Consider the following 21,024-nt stretch of genomic DNA (forward strand, 5'->3'; position numbering starts at 1 on the left):
GAGCACTGTATGAGTTGTAGTAGTATTAACAGCATTAATTATAGTGGTTAATAATGCTGGCACGTATTTTGTTTAAAATAATTTGTTTATCCTCAATGAAAAGGTGTATTCTGCTTGGTTTAGAATCACATTATATATTACAAACCAAAGTAGGCAATCTGAAATTTAAATTTCAGCAGCATATAAAGAATCTACGAAGACCCTCAAAGGACTGTGACAATTCCCTCACGCTGGTGGCAGCCAAAGTTCAGTGTGTGTTGAAGAGATGCGTTATGTCAGCTGCATTATGACAAAGAACGAGAAGTCACCATATGGTTTGATTTTTTCCAAATAGCAATTTCTTAGGCATTCAGAAAGTTAATTTTCCCAATGAATTTTAACTGGTGTAACTACAGCTGGCAGGTTGAACTTCAGCCTTGGTTTCTTTGATTCAGGACAAGAACGGGAGTAAAGAAAAAGGGGGACTGGAAAGTCTGAAACGTTCCAAATGTATTTTTTTAAGTTATTAGCGAGGGATGAATCTTACACCACGCTTTGAACGTGAGCAAACTGAAGGTGCAATTATGAATAGGCTGAAAATATCAACCAAAGTCTTCACTTCCACACAATTTGAAAACAATCTACATTCGTAACAGTATTAACCTAAATATTCCAGTTCTTTTGCCCCGGGTACTACGACTGCCGCTCTGCAGCACGGCTGGTCAGAAACTGCCCGGTGAAAGGTTCCTCAGCGACTGCAGAGCTCAGTAAGTTGAATTCAAAACATTTCGGCATGCGATGAGATGACAAACCCCATCTCTGTCTGCTGGGGTTTCTGGCAGAGGCGTGAGGGAAGGGAGGGAGGGAGGGAGGGAAGGAAAGAGAGAGGGAAGTAGGGAAGGAAGGAGGGAAAGAAGAAGCGAGGGAAGGAGGGAGGGAGGAAGGAAGGAGGGAGGGAGGGAGTGAGGGAAAGAAGGAAGGAAGGAAGGAGCGAAGCAAGGAGGGAGGGAGGGAAGGGAGGAAGGAGGGAGGGAGGGAGAGGGGAAGGAGGGAGGGAGGGAGGGAGGGAGGGAGAGAAGGGAGGAAGGAGGGAAGGAGGGAGAGAGGATGGAGGGAGGAAGGAGGGAGGGAGAGAGAGAAGGGAGGAAGAAGGGAAGGAGGGAGGGAGAGAAGGGAGGAAGGAGGGAGGGAAGGGAGGGAAGGAGGGAGGGAGAGAAGGGAGGAAGGAGGGAGAGGGAAAGGAGGGAAGGAGGGAGGGAGGGGGGAAGGAGAGAAGGAGGGAGAGAAGGAGGGAGGGAGGGAAGGGAGGAAGGAGGGAAGGAAGGAGAGGGGAAGGAGGGGAGGAGGGAGGAAAGGAAGGAAGGAGGGAAGGAGGGAGGAAAGGCAGGACAGAGGGAGGGATGAAGGGAGAGAAGGAAGGAAGGAGGGAGGGAAAGAAGGAAGGAAGGAAAGAGAGAAGGAAGGAAGGAGGGAGGGAGAGAGGAAGGAGGGAGGGAAGGAGTGAGTGAGGGAAAGAAGGAAGGAAGGAAGGAGGGAGAGAGGAAGGAAGGAAGGAGTGAAGGAAGGGAGGAAGGAGGGAAGGAGGGAGGGAGAGAAGGAAGGAGGGAAGGAAGGAGGGAGAGAAGGAAGGAGGGAAGGAAGGAGGGAGGGAGGAAGGAGAGAGGGCGGGAGGGAAGGGAGGGCGGCAGTCCGTCCCCGTCCCGTCCCGTCCCGTCCCGTCCCGTCCCCCCGCGCCAAGCCCTCCCCGTGCCGCAGCGGACCCGCTCCCCTCCCCCCCCCGGGCCACCCGCAGGGGCACGCGCCCGGCGCGGCCCGCAACGCCCCGCTGCCGCGGTTGTGGGGGGGCGGAGCCGAGGGCGCGCGGCCGGCGGGGCGGGGCTGCGCGCTGACGTCACGGCGGGCTGGCGCTGCCCGCCGGCGGAGGGGGCCCGGCAGCGGCAGGCAGGTAGGCTCGGCTCGGCCCGGCGCGGGGGGTTCCAGGCCGCGGTGCTGTGCGGGGAGGGAGCGGGCCCGGGCCCGGGCGGCCCGCAGCAGGCCTGCCGGGGGCTGCTGCCCGCTTCGGGACCGAGAGCTGCGTCCCCCGGAGTAAAGGCGGCTTCCCGGGGGAGAGGCCTGCGGGTGCAGAGGCGGGCTGCGGCGCTGGCCGGTGCAGGCCGCGGGGGGGGGGAGGCGGAGGTGGGCCGCTGCTGCCGGCCGGGGGGTCCAGAACGGGCGAACGGGGCCGGGCTGCTGGCAGGGAAGGAGCAGCCGCACCCCGTGTACCTGTGGTCAGCTGAGGGTGCTGCTGCTCTGAGGTGCCAGTCGCTAGGGAGCTCCTGCTGAGGCCGGCGATAAATGGATTGATCTGTGTTCCAATCCCGCTTTCCGTGGTGGTTGGGTATGAAGCAAACAATACTCGGTCGCGACCGACCTTGCCAGGCCCTCTCCTAGCTCTGCAAATGCTCTTTTAAACACAGCGTGGGTTGACCGGGAATACTGTACAGGGCTTTGAGCGAGTGCTGGTGCTGAAGAAAGGCCGGAGAAGGCTCTCTGATTGCTTCTGCACCTCCTCCTTCAGCGCTGAGGGACCCCTCTGTGTGGCTCCTCGCTCTCTGTCCGGAGCTGAAGGCTGGGGCACTCGGTCCCGCGCGGGGAAGGCGCAGCTGCCGCCTCGGAGATGGCGTGCGAGGTGCTGCGCGGCTGCCGAAGCCTCTCCTGCTGTTGTAGCCCTAGATAGCTTCGCTCTGCGATGGGGGGCTTTGACTGAGAGGCATTCTGTAACGACAGGTGGAGCTTAATTTGTCAAGAGAAACGGGTTTTTTTCTTCATTTCTTCCCCCTTACGCGTCTTAAGTTAAATCTAATTATGCTGTTGTGTAACAGAGTCGGTTTGAAGGCAGCAACAAACATTCCGTGGCCTAGTCTAGAACTGGCAACAGAACTGAAGGTCATGGAAGTTCTTTAGCGGATCTTAGACTATTAAAAGGCCTCTGGAAATACACAGTGATTTCACCTGAGTGGGCAAACCGGAAGACATGGAAGCACCATTGGGGAGACCCACGCCTGTGAAAACAAAGAGCAAGACGACTGTTTCCTCATAAAGGAGAATCTCCGGGGAGAGGAGCACGTACTGGGGTGGTGGGAGGGTGAGGCTCAGGTCCTTTGCACAGCGTTTTTACTTTGGAAGGATAAATGGGCCTCGAGTTCTGAAACTCTCTGCGGACAGGTGACAACAGCATGCTTAGACCTCGGAGCAGGACCTGATGACCAGGGGTAAAGCAGGGCAGGAGCCTGACGCTCCCTTGCAGTGGGCTGTCAGCTGAAGGTTTGTTTTCCCAGGGAGCTGGTACAAAAGCCAACTTCACATTTTACTAGAAGATAACAAAACTCTCTTCCTCTGCCCCCACTACTTTAAACACACTCCTTGTCTGGGAGGAGTTCCTCTGTCTATCAAACCTACTACGGCACTTTTTCCTCCCCTCTTCTATGCTGCTACCGGTAGAATGTCAGCTGGTAGGTTTAAGTATCTGTCCCTCATACTGGCTTACTAGCCCCACAAATAATTTCTAAAAAAGGCAGCCTTCTCAAGGGAGGCTTAAAATGCTTCTGTTCTTGCTTTTCTAATTCAGTTGCATCCAGATAGTTGTGTTTCTATTAATCCATTTTAGAACAATAGTCAGAACACCGTTATGCTATAAAATAAAACCTCATCCTCCAGTATATCCCACGCTTGATCTCTTTTCTTTAGCATGCTCATGCACCAGCGTGCAGTAGCTGACTGCTTAACGTCACGTGTGATAACTTGAATTTAAAGCTGGGCCCTTCCCATGCCATTTCAAGCTTCATTTAAAAGTTGAGGAGAAATGAGAATCTCACTTTATGGGCTTAACTTCTCCTGATTTCAATTCGTCTTGGAGGGAGCTAGTGACGATTTGGAAGAAATACAAGCCATAAAACCAGCTTTCTCTTTCCTGTTTAAGATTAACCTGTTTCAGCTTTTGTTTTGGCTGAACTTTGAGCCAGTGAGTGAAAAACCAGGAAGTACAGAAGAAGGGAGCTAGGGAAGAAGTGAGGGAGCTTAGTAACCGGAGACTGCAGAACACAGGAAGCACTCGTAGGTCAAGAGAGCCACTTTGAAGGCAGCTGCTGGTGAGTCACCCAGCCAGTCTCCTCCCCGAGTTCGAGAGGGGTAGCTGTCAGCTTGTGCGTTTTTCAGCTAAAAGTGGTTGCTCATAGTCACATGGGATTGCTACAATTGCACATTTGTTCCACTCATGAAGTCCTAGAATACTCGTTGTGCCTCACTGAGTATCTTCAGCTGAGATCTGCCATGTCTCCCGGCAATACTGCCTGGGTACATGCAGATAATATATGACATTGTACCTTGAGATGCCTCTTTCTAATGTATCATTGTGAAATACTGAAGACTGCTTTTCTCCCCCTCACCTTCCTCTTCCTCCCACTAGATTAAGCGACGATGGCATTTGTGAAGAGCGGATGGCTGCTCCGGCAAAGTAAGTCACGGGCCTTTCACCTCCTTTTCCCCCCTCCGTGTCTAACTTCTTAAAAAAACATCACAGCAATTTAGTAATTCCCAGGTCTTTCTTGAAACAAGTCTCTAGCTCTGTAGGTAGTTTTTTTCTTTTTTTTTTTTTCTTCCCCAACCTTGAGGACACCTCACAAAAGGACCTGTCATGACAGCATTTCCCCGTGACCTTTTGGGTCTACCGGTGGGAAGCAGGATATACCGTACCTGAGGTGTCTGACGGGCACGCAGCTGCAGAGGCTGCTCTGGAATTCGTGCTGCAGAAGTGCAGACTTGGAAGCTTTACCCAACACCTTAACTTAATATCTTCAATTAGTCATGCCCTCTGCTTGTTCTTGCAGCAAGTCAGAGCTAAAGCGCCAGGTTATGCACTGCAAATAAACTCAGCTGTGACTTTGAATACTAGATAAAATATGGGACCCAACTCTGTAAAGTTCTGAGGTGGGGATGTTCTAGTAACAGGATTTTGCTGGGCCCCTCAGAATGTTTGGGGAAACTGTGAAGGGCTTCTTGGTTTATTTTTTATTAACTGCAGGACACAAACACTTCCCAGTATGCGCCCTCAAAAGTGACTGTCTGGTTTTTAAGGTACTATTTTACGGCGTTGGAAGAAGAACTGGTTTGACCTGTGGTCTGATGGCCGCTTAATATTCTATGATGATCAAAATCGCCACGATATAGAAGATAAAATCCACATGCGAATCCACTGCATCAACATCAGAGTGGGGAACGAATGCCGAGGTAATAAAGAAACCTTCAGGATTTGTCTATTCAGAGATTCTTTCCAACTTCACTGCCTGCCCACCATACCCTTTACAACACTATTGCAGAAGTAAACGTGCCCGAAAAATGCGCAACTGCGCTGTTGTGGAAAAAAACAAAACCCAGCCCCCACCCAACTCAACCAACTACTAAATTCGCTTGTAGATACCCAGGGCGTGGTATCACCATATGATAGATAAGATTAGGGTTTGATACTTCCTTTTAGAACTCGGGGAGGACAGTGTACCATATATGCAGGCGGCAGGCATGCGTGTGAGCATGAGGTGTTCACAGTAGACCCGTGTGTCTGATTACAGAGTGTTACTGGGGTAATTACAGTGCTGGCCGGAGCGAGAGGCAGGACTAGAAACGGGAAACTAGAGCAGATTTTTTTCCAGTATTGCTGAGTTCACTTCTAGCGTTTGTTAGTTCTCTGCTTGATGCTGACATATGTGAAGGACCCAAGTGTTGGAGAGCACTTACTGCTAGGTGTGGATTGGTTCTGCTCTAAGACATTTGCGTTTCGTAGGAATGATGGTCAGAGCTGCTTAATTTCAGGACGCTCTAAAGAGTGACGACAGGTTATTTCCTTCTGTAATTTGTTCTGATGCCGTGGAAAGCAGCTACAACTGCCCCTAGTTTATTTTGTCCAGACTTTTGCATAAACTGTCTCCCTTCTTGTAAATGGGACCGTGAAACTACAAGTTTTATAACTTGTCTCTTTTTTCCTGCCTCAGATTTCCAGCCTCCAGAGGGGAAGCAGAGAGACTGTTTACTGCAGATTGTTTGCCGTGATGGGAAGACAGTCAACCTCTGTGCAGAGAGTGCAGATGACTGCCTGTAAGTCTGCCAGAGAATACTGGGTTTGCTGCCTCTTTTATCTCTCTTTTTCTCTCTCTCCCTAATTAGTTTCCTTCCAGACTTTCAGAAGCACGTTTTAAGAAAGTTTTCAAGCAAGTAAAAACAGGCTTTCAATGACAAAAAGCATAGCTCTCCTGTAAGAAGTTGTCTAGCTCACACAAACCAACTGCAGGTTAAGTCACTGAAAACACTGAAGGGTGAGGAGGAGTAAAAGAACCTTATTAATATGGGTGATGCAAGACTCGCTGAACAGATTTTTTTCTTTTTCCACTTCTCCCATTCTTCAAGTAGAGTACGTGACCCTCCATAGCCCAAGGACTTCCCAGTCAGTAGTGAAAGGAATAATACTGTGTTATTGTGAACTCTCAGCTGAGCTTGGCCACGTATAGCTAGCTAACTTCTGGCATCAGTGTTTGCCAAGGCTGCGTGGTGCTCCGAGCGTGCTCCCAGCCCTACGGCGTGGGTCTGGCCTGTGTGAAGTGCACGTGCCTGCTGCTCAGACCGTGACAGCACTGAGACCCGCACTCAGCGTCAGAGATGCAGCTGTTCAGGCAGGAGAGACAGCTTCCCTGGTGCATCTCTTCCCACTACCTTCTGCTGAGCATGGCTGCGGATCACCTGGCTGTTGTGCTTGCAGTGAGGACCTTCAAAACCGCATCTGCTCCATCTCATGTTCCCCCTCATTCCTTCTCAGCTTTGCAAAGAAAGTAGTTATTTCTCAGTCTTGGTGTAACACCTTTGTGTATTCATTTTAGTGTATCATTAGGCTTTGACATACGCAGTATCTTAACCTCTACTCCTGCTGTACCTCTAGTTGCTAACCCTGTTTTTTTCATAGTCCTAAAAGGAAAAAGTAGCATTAATTTTTATCAGTGTTCCACTAAACAATGGGAATTTTTTTTTTTTTGCAGGGCATGGAAAATTGCTCTCCAGGATGCCAGAACAAACACAGTAAGTGTACTACCTAGACTTCATATTGATAGGGAAGCAGCACATCAGTGTTACGTGTGGTCCAGCAGTTTACTTCTGAAATCCCATTCCATCCTTCTCTGCTAGAGAAAAACAGGGTCATGAGCATGATGGTAAGGCCTGTGGGTGGGCAGAATAATGATCCTCTGGATCACAAGCTTATGTCATCCTTGCAGCTGAGTCCAGGCAAATGCATGCTGGGTGGAAGTGAATGATGTCAGGGAGTGATTTCTCTGGGTGGAAGTGAATGTTTGGGAAGCTGGCCTGTGAGGGAAGTGGGCACTGAGGCTGTGAGCAAAAAATAAATCTTCTGCAGCCAATGCCCTTTCTGCTCCTAGTATTTGTTGCCTACCTGGTGCAGTGCTAGAGGAAGCTCACTGCAAGGAAGCTGTTTGTTAATGTAGATCCATTACGTTGTGGGATGCTTCTTGGTGGCGACTAGGGGAGGAGCAAGAGGCGCTTGGAGGGGCGTGCAGGCATGCCAAGAAGGAGTGTATTACCTCTGCATCGGCTTGCTAGCTGTGGAGGTGAAGAGGTCAGGAATCATAAAAGCCTCACTATGAGTCTTGGAGTTCTCTAGAGAACTGTATCTGGGGAACTACATCCATCCACTTGCGTGTGTTGCTGATTTGTTTTTCCTCCAGACTGCCTGGCTGGACTGAACCAACCTGAGAGGTTTCTGTGTCATGGGGAAATGCTGGGGTTTGTGGAAGCTGATCTCAGTTTTTGATGAGTCTCATTGACATTGCCACTGTACTGAGGCATCTGTCGTATGATATAGGCTAGATATAAGGAAGAAATTCTTTACAATGAGGGTTGTGAAACACTGGAACGGGTTGCCCAGAAAGGTAGTGGAGGCCCCATCCCTGGAAACATTGAAGGCCAGGTTGGACAGGGCTCTGAGCAACCTGATCTAGGTAGCAGTGTCCCTGCTCGCTGCGGGGGGGTTGGACTAGATGACCTCTAGGGGTCCCTTCCAACCCAAAACTTTCTTTGATTCTATATAGCTTGGCTCTGTAGATCCCCAAAGCAAACTCTTGCCATAGCAAGGCTCCCTGGACACGACTGCCTCTGACTGCAGCCATGCTGTGCTGGCTAAGAACTATGACAGTGTTCTGCTAAAATGTTGAGGTGCCTCTTTAGGCTACTGCATTCGTTTCCTTTATCTGCTCTTGCAGAACTTGGTGACACCATTCTAGGGTGCCAGGAAGCAGCTAGCTTAGTTGTGAAGACTTTTTTTCTGAAAACAGAGAAGGAAGAAGAGGGTAATTTCTAAAACTGAGGCTACAAAATGAGGGAAGGAGTCGGTGTGCTTGCATACACATGTATGCACGTGTGTGCGCGCGCACACAGAGGTGAGAAATGTTATGGCTCCTTCCTGTGGTTGATCAGCCATTTGTGTTCTCTCAGGTCTGCTCTCCAAGTAGTTTCTTTCTGCAGCACTTTATAAAGTAGTCATCGCTTTCTTAACGTGCGGCACGTCTAAAGGTTACTCTTTCTTTGGGGTCATTAAGCTTTAGTCCTTGCACTAACTGGCTGTCTGTAGGAAAAGGTGCTCACTGCTGCCTTTCCATGGTGTTTAGGGCTACGTGGGATCTGACGTGATGTATGATGAGACAGCCATTTCCTCAGCCCCTCCTCCCTATACAGCTTACGCCACACCATCTCCTGAGGTAAGAGTTGCCATCAGGAAGCATTAAAATAAGTGAGGCAGCAGAAGCGGCCATCCCTCAGGCATCTGAACTGTGCTCCCAAAGCGCTGCGTTTCACAGTTAGATCCAGCTTTAAGGTTTGTACGAAAGGAGAGGGAGAGTAAGGCACTAACAATCTATTGTCACTCCTGTTTGAGATGGGTTTCCTTTCAAAGGGACAAGGCAGATGTGTTGGGAGGTATATAAAGGCTGGCTGCTCGGCGAATTTGGAAAATAAAGCTTCTGAAAGACAGGGCAGAAGTTATTTGGCTAATCTTGAGAAATATTGGCCGTGCAGCTTTTAACATAAGCAGATGCGGCTACACTTTCATATTGTGTAAGCACTGGAAGGATGTAGAATCTGGAGTTTTAAAAATAGGATTAGTTGGGCAGAGAGGAACCTGATGAGGTTCAACAAAGGCAAATGCAGGGTCCTGCACCTGGGGAGGAACAACCCCATGCACCAGTACAGGCTGGGGGGGACCTGCTGGAGAGCAGCTCTGCGGAGAGGGACCTGGGTGTCCTGGTGGACGACAGGGTGACCATGAGCCAGCAGTGTGCCCTGACTGCCAAGAAGGCCAGTGGTCTCCTGGGGTGCATCAAGAGGAGTGTGGCCAGCAGGACGAGGGAGGTTCTCCTTCCCCTCTACACTGCCCTAGTGAGGCCTCATCTGGAGTACTCTGTCCAGTTCTGGGCTCCCCAGTTCAAGAAAGATGAGGAGCTACTGGAGAGAGTCCAGCGGAGGGCTATGAGGATGATGAGGGGACTGGAACATCTCCCCTACGAGGAGAGGCTGAGGGAGCTGGGCTTGTTCAGCCTGAAGAAGAGAAGGCTGCGAGGGGACCTAATATATACTTACAAATATCTGCAGGGTGGGTGTCAGGAGGATGGGGCCAAGCTCTTTTCAGTGGTGCCCAGTGACAGGACAAGGGGCAATGGGCACAAACTGAGGCACAGGAAGCTCCCAGCTGAACCCGAGGAAGAACTTCTTCCCTCTGAGGGTGACGGAGCCCTGGCCCAGGCTGCCCAGGGAGGCTGTGGAGTCTCCTTCTCTGGAGATATTCCAGCCCCGCCTGGATGCGGTGCTGTGCAGCCTGCTCTGGGTGACCCTGCTTGGGCAGGGGGTTGGACTGGGTGACCCACAGTGGTCCCTTCCAACCCCTACTATTCTGTGATTCTGTGATTTAATGACTGGAGCTGTCACTTTTAACATGCAAGGGTTTTGTGGTATACAAGATCTAGGCATTCACCATCCAGGAAGCTTGGAGAGTGAATGCTGCTTAGGAGCACCCTATTTTTTCAAGCAGCTGTTCTGAATCCCTCGCAGGGAGCAGACAGCCTGTATCAGTACAGAACGGATGTTTTAGTGAAACTTTAACTGCATTAGAAATGAGGGAGACCTGAACAGCGTACATAACCGGAGACATAGCAAAGAATACTTTTGTAATGGACATTTCTAATTTCACCAGGTTTATGGCTATGGCTACGATCAGTACAACGGCGCGTACCCACCTCCTGGGCCTCAGGTCTTCTATGCCTCCAACGGACAGGCTTACGCTGTTCCCTATCAGTATCCATACCAAGGTAAGCAGCACCAGCCATGTCCTTCACCTTCCCGTAGAAGCTATCTGAGTCAGTCTGGCTGGCTTTAACTCTGTTAATCACCATCCTTCGCCACCCACCACTCCTGCACAACAGAGTAATAGAAAGAACTCTGACTTGTAACTGGAACCAAGTCCCCATCCCTTTCACAACAAAGCGAGCGCAGTGAAATTTGTATTAAGTGATTTAACCTTCCCAGCGTGATCCCAACATATTTAAATTACTTCATAAATGCTGTTTGAAGCACACAGAACTCTCTAACTACAGTAGTCAGCGTATTTTCTGAGGAAAGATAGAAGAGCCAGAACGAGATTGATTCTGGCCTCCATACTGCGCATTGATGGAGCTTTTGATTCATCTGTTGCTCTTACACCTAGCTTAAGTATTTCAAAACTGATGTTCAGCTGTGACCTCAGAATTAAATGCAAGTGTCAAAGGTAAATCCACTCCCAAAGCGTGGTTGCAACTGGTTCCTTCCCTGCGTGCTGGAATTGCTGCAAGGCAGTACATTCAGCCTTGTCAAGTCTGCTGTTGCTCTGTTCAGGTTTGTACAGCTTTCAATCTCAATAAAAGAGGAAAGAGACTAAAATTTTAGGGTGTGCTTTTAAGCTTAGTCACCTTAATTTAGCTTTACATAGAGAGCCACAGTCCTACAGAACTGGGGCTTTAGAGTAGTACGGGTAATATAAATCAGACAACTTATTAAGTGCCTATGGTCTGGCTCTGCAAACAAGAATCTTCAGATTTTTTTTTTCAGTTTTGAGGGAGATTTTTTTTTTACATTTGACATTTGTCAGGTTATTTCATTTGGCCTTTTCCGTTGTTTATTACAAGGGAGGTGCATCAGCCTAAAGCTTTCCTCATCTAAGTTAGTGAAGTCCCAAGATACAGGTCACATACACACAAACACGGAGGCAGGTGGGTTCTGTTGGTTCTCAGCAGCTGAAAAGCAGCAGCTTGCTGAAAGTTCCAAGAACCATTTTTTAAAAACTACCAGCAGGCCTTGGAAATCAAGCCTCAGAAACCTGAATGATAAAAATGCAGCATTAAATAGTACCTCTCCTAAACAGTTTGCAAGTCCAGTGTGTTAAGATACTAGTTATAGGTTGGGTGTAGTAACCAAGCCTTGATGTTTTCCCTCATTAGGGGGACTGCAGCTAAATCTTAGGGGTCAGGTTCACCCCTAGCAACTAACTTAACCCCTGCAACTTTCAGCTTCAACACAACACAGCAGTCCAGGATGTGAAGGCTGAATTGAAGTAGTAGGCAGTACCTGCAGAGTAAATAACTTATACACAGTTTCTGACAAACCCTGGCTGAAGAGCTCCTAAAGATATTTTTTGGTAGGGAGGGAAGTATGCTATTGGCCTTAACTTCAAGGTTGAGTCAATTTTTAGACCCATTTCTTGCATTAAATCTACGGAGTGTTTGATAGAATGATACAGGTAATTCACAGGTTCTTTGCTAATATAAATGCAGAACAGGGTTCAGTTTCACATTTGTGATGACCTTTTCTCCCAGATGTGCAACTGTTGTGATGCTAGAAGAGTTGCTAGGCCTCTGGATTTATTTGATAAATGTGGAAGCTGAATCCAAAGCAGAGATGTATTCTGTCTTCGTAGCTGACCTCATCTGAGTGTTCAGTGGAAGGAAGAGGGTGAAAGAATGGGCATGTTTTGAAATCAGAACGCATGGTATTAAGGTACACGCTGCTTCTGCCCTCCTCCTAACGATCTCTTTTACCTAGGACCTTATGGCCACCCCCCTGCAAACCATGTCATCATTCGAGAGCGTTACCGTGACAGCGATGGAGATCTTGCACTGGGCATGCTTGCTGGAGCAGCGACTGGAATGGCTCTGGGATCATTATTCTGGGTCTTCTAGATTACCCGTTCCTTATCTTTGTGGTTCCAAAAACCTTTGTTGTGTGCAATAATATCTTGGCAATGTCGTTTACTGTTAAACTTTAAGAAATGGCAATAGTTATTTTTCAGTAGTGACTTCTTGATAACTGATTCTTAACTGTCCTAAGCAGAGTCTAAAGGCACCGTTTAGTTACGTGGTTGGAGATGGCGTGTGCTGCTCTTGAATTCTGTTCTGATGTTTGGAGTTACAAGGATTTGTACTGAGAAGGGTCAATATGAGCACCAGTGTAACACGGTAGCCGTTGCTGGCTTTATGAACAGACTGTTACTGTAAACACCGTAGAAAAAAATGGGGTTTTCTGGGAGGTCCAAAGTCTGGTCCAAATAGGAGGTTTACAGGAGCCCTGCATTAGTGTATGTGTACTATTGGCTTCTAAACATTCCCTGGACAAACATACAGCTCAGATGAAGCTCCCTGGCAATAGGTTGTCTGCCATGCTTGAGGACTTTTTTGTTTTCAAACTTGCCTGCAGATGGTAGTGTATTTTCTTAGATGGAGTCCTCTGCCTGTTTCACACCGTCCAGGTGAAGTTGTCTTTGAGAACGTGTAAGCACACCGCTAAGCAGCGGCGGCAGCACTACTCAGTTCCTTTATTCTCCCAGAAATGTGAATGACCAGGGGCAAGGAAGACCAGTGCTTGTTGTTCCAGCTCCCTGTTTATCCTGCATCACTCTTTTCTGGTCAGATGGAAGTAGTGGATCTTTAGCTTTGGAAGTGGTCTTCCCTGGCTGTAGAGCAGTCTCCTCAGGCACTGTACCAACTGCATTGCTGGGGAAGGGGCCGTTGTCTGGTGTCTCTGCTCATTAGTGCTGTCACTCTGCAGGAGGAGATGGAGCTTGAACAACCCTTGCCTTGTTGGGCCTGCCAGAACCCCTCACAGGCAGTGACAGTCAAGAGGGGAGAGGCAAACAGCACAAGCAGACCTTGCACATGGGCACTTTGATATCAGCTGCCTTGCTGTGCCTAGGATATCATCTCTGCCTCTTAGCCTCCAAGGTTTCCTGAACCAGGTGCGTTATTTGCAACTAGTTTTGAGCACAGCTGAGCCTGGGTTTGTTCTGTGCACACTCCCCCCTCACATTCAGCAGGTCTCTTCCTCCCTCCACGGCTTGTTAAGGAAAACACTCCAAGGAACCTGGCTGGCTTTGCTTGTCTGTCCTGTTCCTTCCACGATGTGCTCCTGCAGGCTGCTGTGCTATGGACTGCAGCCTGGAGTGCAGCTGTTGTGCGTCTTACGGGGCCTGTTACCTTACCCTGTTACAACCCACGCTGAGCTGTGCTTGGCAGGGGAAAGAAAGCTCTGAAGAAACGCACATGCTATGTTATTCAGGTAAAAGAGGCAGGGTGCCTAAGTTGAGATCTTTATAGTAAGAGAACTTATTTTTATACTTCACTTTCAGCTTCCTGCGTTCATACTGGTCTAATATGTTAAGTCTTGCTTACACTTTCATTCAGAGGTAGGTTAATTTCCTTAAGGTTCATAGCGTTTCAGGTATGTCAGGAAAGATGAAAATGAATGAGAATTTGCACCCACATAAATTTAGATCAAGCCCCAACCTTTTTGCTTTCATCCTAAAGCTGTCTTGGCTCTATCCTACATATTTAAGCAATAGAGGTCTTGGACAAGAGTTGGGGTAGCAGCAGGGAAAGCATTGAGCTTTCACGACTCTTAGGACCAACTCAAACCGAAATCATTGGAAGGAGACAGCCAGATGCGATCTTGGCTGCATTACTGCGAGTGGGCCTAATCCAGGGAACGTGAACTTCTTTCAAGAAGCTTCGGCGCAGAGCCGCACACCCATGCGCACACGTGTGCTTTCACAGGTTTATACAAGCAGCCCGTGTCCTGCCAGGGGTACGCACTGAAAGGACGTGGTGGAGGTTCAACAGAGGACTGAAGTGAAAGTTGGCTATAGCTAGTCCAAACCAAAAGAAATTAGAGCACACTGCTGAATTTCTTTAGGGGCCTGGTACCCTTGAGCTCAGAGAGATGGTGACTGTCTGGAACTGAAGTGAACCTGCATTTCTACCCTTTTTAAGCCTTGAGATAACCTTGGAAGCTGATTACAGGTCTACACCGCTGTTCAGTCTGCGCTTTGCAATAGAACTAGTTCTGCAGAATGGCTTTATCTCATCTCCTCCCCGTGTGATATTTAGCTTGTAAGGGGCGGGGGAGAATAAAACAATTGACCATCATTGTAATTTCCTTTTGAATTTCATAATGATTGTGAAAGAATAGGAGAAAGCGAATCAGCTAATAATTTAAGTTCAGTGTTTTAGTGTGTGAGCTTTTTTTTTTTTTCAAGAGCTGTTGGTCGCAGCAGGGGAAGGTGTCTCTTGCGCTTCCAGGAGATAACTGAATCTATGTTCCCAGCTTCTAGAAGTGAAGCATAGAAGATAAAGACTCTGTTGATTGTAAAACATTTCTGGGTTGAATTCAGAGCAAGAAATGATCTTTCTAAATGTTCATATTGAAGTAAGTCTCCATTAACAAAAAAATAACCTTATCAAGGGGAAAAAAAATTACATATGGAAACTGAAGATTCTAGTTTCATCTTAGTAACAATAGATTGATACGAAAATCATGAGCTACTTCTCTATCCTGGTACTATAGGCATTTAGAAGTTAGAAAGCAAATGTACAAAACTGCTAGACCATAAGAATCAAGCGAGTAGTTGTCTTATTGCAGGTGCTTGTAGCCTTTCTGATCTCACTGAAGAAATGGAAGCGGAAATGTCTTGGTGCACAAAGCAGCAGCGGAGGGACAGCTGCTGGAGTTCACTGGTGGTTAAAGCCTGAAGACACGGCTGTGCCTCCTGCTGCTCAGGAACAGGGTGGAGGTTTGGCCGTGTCTCTAACGGACGCACAGTCATGACCCTATAGCCTTTCTCTGCCCAGTCCAGTACTTCCTGTAGCTGCGGTCTGTGTAGGCACTGCGTGAGCTGGGGGAGCAGGGCCAGAGTGGAGTTTGGGGCCTGGAGGGACTGCTGTGGCAGCCTCTGCGGCTAGGTGATATGTTGTGATGGGAAGAGGTAGTGCTCATGGCAAGATCATCTTCAAAACAGGCTGAGATGATAGTCCTGCAGAGGTGTTTCAGAATGCTGCTGCTCGTGATGTCACGAGTCCAGTTACACCTGCGCAGCACCCAGCCACGTGCTTTCCTACCTGGGCCCTGATCCTTGACCTCCCTAGAGCTGTGGGAGGTCCACAGCCACTGCAGTGCCACTGTTTTTTGGAGCATGTGCTGTCAGTTAAGGATGAGTAAACCTGTTGTGTAGCAGTTACAGTCCGGTCAGAATTACAGGGCCGTGGCTGCAGAGGCCACGAGTCTATACGCTCGCCCGCAGCTGGTTACTCCTGGATTCTCCGTTACGGACAGCGGGACAGAGCCAGGCTTCCAGAGAGCAGGGTGGAAGTGCTCACCCCCCGGGGAAGTCCCACCCCCTTGAAGAGGTGAAGCAGGGCCCCTGCCCAAGTTCTTAGTTACATGTGGAAACACAGCTGTTGGCTGCTTCTGCTGAAACCAGGCGGTTCGGGAGCCAGCCCCTTCCAGCGAGCGGGTAGGGGCTTACGCACTCGAGAGGAGCGGGTGGGAAGCGTCTGTGTACACAGCAACTGCGCTGGCTTCTGGCAGAGACGCATCCTTTCTCGTGCTGGAGCACACTGAGCCACGTCTGGCTGGAGCTACCCTACATGTCACACAACGCTGGCTTCATTTTGGGTGTTCTTCAGTGGAGATTCAAGAAGCGATGGAACCGGCTAAGCAAGCTAGGCAAAGGAGAAAATTCACACCTGTGTTCCTCAGACATGTTTGTGGCTCTTCCTCTTCATGATATGACTTAGATATGTGTAAGTGGCAGAGGGTAGCATGCAGCAAATGTTTCCTCCCAGCTCCTTTATGTTCTTGTGCACTCAACTGCTGCTTTTACTTTATGTCCTCATTATTAATTTATAGCAAAATAACCTTAGCAATAAAATTCATATTTAAGTACAGTTTTGTCTTGCCATGTTTACTAGCCTTTGCTCAACATTCCTGATGTAGTTAGTCCGTAGATGGGTACATGTTTTTCAGACAGGCGGTTTGCTTTGCAAGGAAGCGGCACCATGATGAATTCTGCGCACCTCCAGTCCCTCCTCCGCAACGGGGGGGCTGACTTGACTTGGTAGAAAAATGAACTGAGGCTACTACGGCTGTTGGAGTTCAGGCTGACATACCTCAGTCAGCTCGGTTACCATTCAATCAACATGAAGTAGAAGTCTGAAACCAAAGTAACACCACACTAACACCACTACACCAAGATTAGAATGAAGGCCTATTTCTATTTTAATGGAGTTGAAGGCTTTGACTCAGAAATGCTTAATCTTGGATATAAGCAACGCTGATCCAGATTTGCCCTTTGCCACTGTGTTATCAAATCAAGAGATTGGTTCTGTTTAGCATTACAGGGAGCAGCTTGGAGCACAGATGTTGCTCCGGGCAAAATGCTGCTGGTTGCTGTGTTGGTATTTCCCGTTTACGAATTGCTTCAGTGGCGCTGGGTACAATCAATAAGTTTGCTCAGGCAAAGACACCAAATGACCACAAAGAGCTCCGCCACCTAAAGCCAGACTATCTTGCACATTTGCTGGGAATTAAACTATTTGTCAGAAGGACCACAGTACATTTTGTAAACCATTATCCCTGCTTTATGCACATTTTGTTTTGACTGTTGAGGGGTTGTGGATATTTTAGCTGCTAATCTGGGTGAGGAATGAAAACAAAACTGCTATTTCCACCAGTTAACGTAGGAGTACACAGCGCTCTTCTCCCCAGCATGCTATTCTGGCCGTGCTTGTTTTACTAGTCATCAGTTCTGCGCTAGGCTACACGTACCCCTGGCCACCCGGGCGCCCACCTTCACGTACCCCTGGCCACCCGGGCACCCACCTTCACGTACCCCTGGCCACCCGGGCGCCCACCTTCTTCACTTACCCCTGGCCACCCGGGCGCCCACCTTCGCTGAAATTTCTGCACTCAAGCCAGTTAGGGAATTAAATTTGCTGTGCAAAGCTTAACAGCTCCACGCCTTCCTGAACTGGCAATAGCTTAGAGAACAGGCTTCGCCCCTGTTACTGCTTTCCCTGTCCTGTCTGTGGCCGCTAAATGCAACCACAGTGGTTAGCTGGGGTCGTACTCCTAGAGGTACCTTGATTTGCTCCTCTCTCCTGTTGCACTTCCACCGCAACGCGCTGAAGCCAGCGTGCAGTGTTTGCTGTTCCCTCCATTTAGCGGAGCTGACGGTGTCTGCCAGCACGTTGTGACTGCAGATGCGAGCTCCTGACAAGGGGCTGACACTACCACACCGGTCTGCGAGCCTTCTGACTGCCACGGGCTATCTCGGGAGGTGTCAGACTTTGAGGCATCTCTGAAAGGCTCCAAGACTCACAGGGCAAATAACTCCGCACGCGTCTGCGTTAGTGACTGAAAGCTGAAGACCCGTGTGACCATGGCTTGCAACGTGCAGGCTGCGAAGGTTTCAGACTACTGGGCTTCATCCGGCTGCGTGCGGTGGGTGCAGCAGCGATACCGCCTCGCTGCCCCCACCCCCCCGACACCCCATCTCTGGGAGCAGAGACCCTGCCTGGGGGGGGGCTGGCACCCCCCACCGCCCGCTAGATGGCGGCCCCAGCCCGCCCTGTATGATTTTTTTAATCATAAAGTTACAGGATTTTATGATTTTTTTAATCATAGAGTTACAGGATTTTTTCTGTTGCTGGAAGTGGAGGGGAGGTGTTGGTTCTCCTCCCCGTTCTGCCAAGCTAGCAGATGAACTGGCATTGCACTAACCAGCACCCAGCCACGCTCGGAGAGCTTCAGCCCCCCAGATCGGAGCGTTCCCACCATGCTGGAAGGAAATGGGCTTCAGCCGTAGGCAGCCTCACAGGGGCTGCTGGCTGAGCGTGTGAGGAACGGACGCTGGCAACACGCTCAGCAGGGTCTGCGGCTTCCCAGCCCATGCTCTAATGCAGGAGGTGGGCCCAGAGCCCCAGCCTGGGACCAGGGTGTTCTGGGTCACTTCTCCCAGTTCTGTCACAGGTGGCTTGTGTCAGGTTGGAAAAGGCCACTTTACAGTGTCACATCTCACGTCTCATTCCCGAGAGATGGTGGCACGAAACAGACAAGTTCATGAAAAGCCTGCATGAAAAGCCATGAGCTGTTCTACTCTGTATACGCACAGCAGATACAGGGATATCAGTCTTCGTTGACTTTCAGAGGCCTTTTATATGATCATAAACAACATTAACTAGTGGCATTTAAGTAAGAAACTAGTGAGGCCCCATCTGGAGTACTGTGTCCAGTGCAGGGCTCCCCAGTTCAAGAAAGATGAAGAGCTACTGGAGAGAGTCCAGAGGAGGGCTACAAGGATGATGAGGGGACTGGAACATCTCTCCTATGAGGAGAGACTGAGGGAGCTGGGCTTGTTCAGCCTGAAGAAGAGAAGGCTGAGAGGGGACCTTAGAAATGCCTCTAAATATCTGCAGGGTGGGGGTCAGGAGGACGGGGCCAGACTCTGTTCAGCGGTGCCCAGCGACAGGACAAGGGGCAACGGGCACAAACTGAAGCAGAGGAAGCTCCAGCTGAACATGAGGAAGAACTTCTTCCCTCTGAGGGTGACGGAGCCCTGGCCCAGGCTGCCCAGGGAGGCTGTGGAGTCTCCTTCTCTGGAGATATTCCAGCCCCGCCTGGCCGCGGTGCTGTGCAGCCTGCTCTGGGTGACCCTGCTTCGGCAGGGGGTTGGGCTGGGTGACCCACAGAGGTCCCTTCCAACCCCTAACATTCTGTGAAACAGCCTAGAATACAGAGGACAAGGGCTGGAAGAGATTTGAACCCTTCGTTATCCAATGCAGTCTTGGGTCCACCACCTTGCAACACACACAGCAAAGCCAGCCCTCCCCAGGAGCCCGAGCCTTCGGAGGACCCACGGTACGCAACCTCCGCGTGCTGCAGGCAAACAGGGCAAATAAAGACCACACGTTATTCTGAAGTGGGGGAAGAAAAGCAGAAGAAACGCAATTCTCTTTGGACAGAGATTTTTAAAAGGAAATGTTAAACTTCAATGTTCATGTTTCAAGCTCACTTTAGCTATATAGAGAGGAGAGATCAATTTTGAAACCATCTATCTTCAATTCATAGCAACGTAGGTGTTATCACCATGTAACTTTTGTTATCATCTTTCCAACCACTGCCTCGTTCAGCAGATGGAGCTGCAACTGTGCCACGCGCATCAGACCATGCGTGATTACAAACAGACTCTGGATACATGAATCGACGTCTGGATCGTGAGTCTTTACAGATAACACTATAAATTTGTTTGCTTTCACCATGACTGGCTGACAAAGAAGGGGAAAACAGACACATTTTGTCTTCAACTACTCTAAAAATACTGAAGTGAACCATTTCACTGCCCGAAATGCCTCCTGATGTGGATGTTCGACGCAATGCCATGTGCCGTCCCTCCGTGCAGGCACGCGTTAGGGCAGGTAATCAGAGACCTGCAGAGCACACACCCAGGCAAAACCCCTCCCACCAGCACAGGGCTGTTCGCCTACTTCTGGAACAAATCCTGGTGCTGATTTCTCAGTCGGCTGCTCAACACCACAAACCACTTCCGATTTCCATGTTCCTTGGTTGGCAAATATGGCTTAGCCACCCCCCAGTCCCAGAAAAGTTCCTATTCCCAGGAAAGTGATGAGCGCATGGACTTTCCAGACAGATTCTGAACAATGGCCCTTTTTAACACCTTCCTGGTTACATCTAGGTAATGTTTTCAATCTGTGATTTGGATAGCTGAGAAATAATCAGGAAAATAACCCTGGCTTCCTACGCTCCTCCATAATTTTCTCTGAAAGATGTTCCATCACCCCGCTGCCTTTTCTTCTTTCTTATAACTTTCTTTAAGGATTATTCTCAAAGTTCACACCAAAGCTCAGCATCCTGCTGAGTTGAGAAAGGAAAACTGTACGCTCACAGGCCGGAAGAATCCCCTTCAGTCAATCAATAGCGATATTTCTGACTGGTTTCAAACCAATTGTTTCAGATGTCGCTATTCCAAACAGCTTTTTTTCCCTGATCAATATCTCTGGCAGCTGCTCAGATAACCCATCAGTGGAACTAATTGCATTAAAGCTATGCACCTATGCTCAGTCAGGCTAGGATGGGTTTTCCTTACGTTATTGCAATAGAAAATCTCACATCAATTCCACCCACGCACAGCACGACCACTTTCCGGAACGGGCCCATGTCAATTTAGCAGAACAAGCATTTTTTTGGTGCTTTCTTTGTTCTCGCCACAAAAAGAAAGAAATCCAGGAATATTTCCATTACTCCACACCCTGTCAGCGTGCTGGCCCAAGCAGTCAGGGCGCTTAACTGCGGGCATGGAATAACTGCCCTGACGCGAGTGGCAAGGACTTCAAGGACTCGTGCTGCCGGGCAGGCCAGCGGTCGTGTGAAAACAAAGCTCCCAAGAACATGTTAGTCATCTGAGGGGGAAGTAGAGTGACCCTCCAAACTCACTTGATTTGTCTATATGTGGTGCAAGAAACCAGGCCAAAATCTGCACCAGTGTAAACCAGCAGAACACTACTGAATCCACCTGCCAGCTTGCACCCTGGTTTTACAGCTAATGCAGGCTCTCAAGGATCCATTTTAGGTGAAGGAAATGCCCGT

The 21,024-nt window shown here is 49.2% G+C and overlaps 1 protein-coding gene across 1 annotated transcript; it reads left to right on the plus strand.

Moving 5' to 3' along the window:
• The first annotated feature begins 1,857 nt into the window (after nt 1-1,857).
• Nucleotides 1,858-16,307, plus strand: PLEKHB2 (pleckstrin homology domain containing B2). The gene is made up of 8 exons (XM_075417579.1): nt 1,858-1,924; nt 4,424-4,471; nt 5,092-5,244; nt 6,003-6,105; nt 7,038-7,077; nt 8,679-8,768; nt 10,256-10,370; nt 12,136-16,307. The coding sequence occupies exons 2-8, from the start codon at nt 4,435-4,437 to the stop codon at nt 12,270-12,272; spliced, it is 675 nt and encodes a 224-aa protein (XP_075273694.1). The 5' UTR covers nt 1,858-1,924; nt 4,424-4,434; the 3' UTR covers nt 12,273-16,307.
• Nucleotides 16,308-21,024: the final 4,717 nt, after the last annotated feature.

Source organism: Opisthocomus hoazin, chromosome 4 (genome assembly GCF_030867145.1).
Source record: "Opisthocomus hoazin isolate bOpiHoa1 chromosome 4, bOpiHoa1.hap1, whole genome shotgun sequence".
NCBI lineage: Eukaryota > Metazoa > Chordata > Aves > Opisthocomiformes > Opisthocomidae > Opisthocomus > Opisthocomus hoazin.

Bases quoted from the DNA above. Each gene is read 5' to 3' on its own strand.
- PLEKHB2 (XM_075417579.1), top strand. From the start codon at position 4,435: ATGGCATTTGTGAAGAGCGGATGGCTGCTCCGGCAAA. The intron at 5,245-6,002 runs GTAATAAAGAAA...TTCCTGCCTCAG, and splicing joins AGTGGGGAACGAATGCCGAG to ATTTCCAGCCTCCAGAGGGG. The intron at 7,078-8,678 runs GTAAGTGTACTA...CATGGTGTTTAG, and splicing joins AGGATGCCAGAACAAACACA to GGCTACGTGGGATCTGACGT.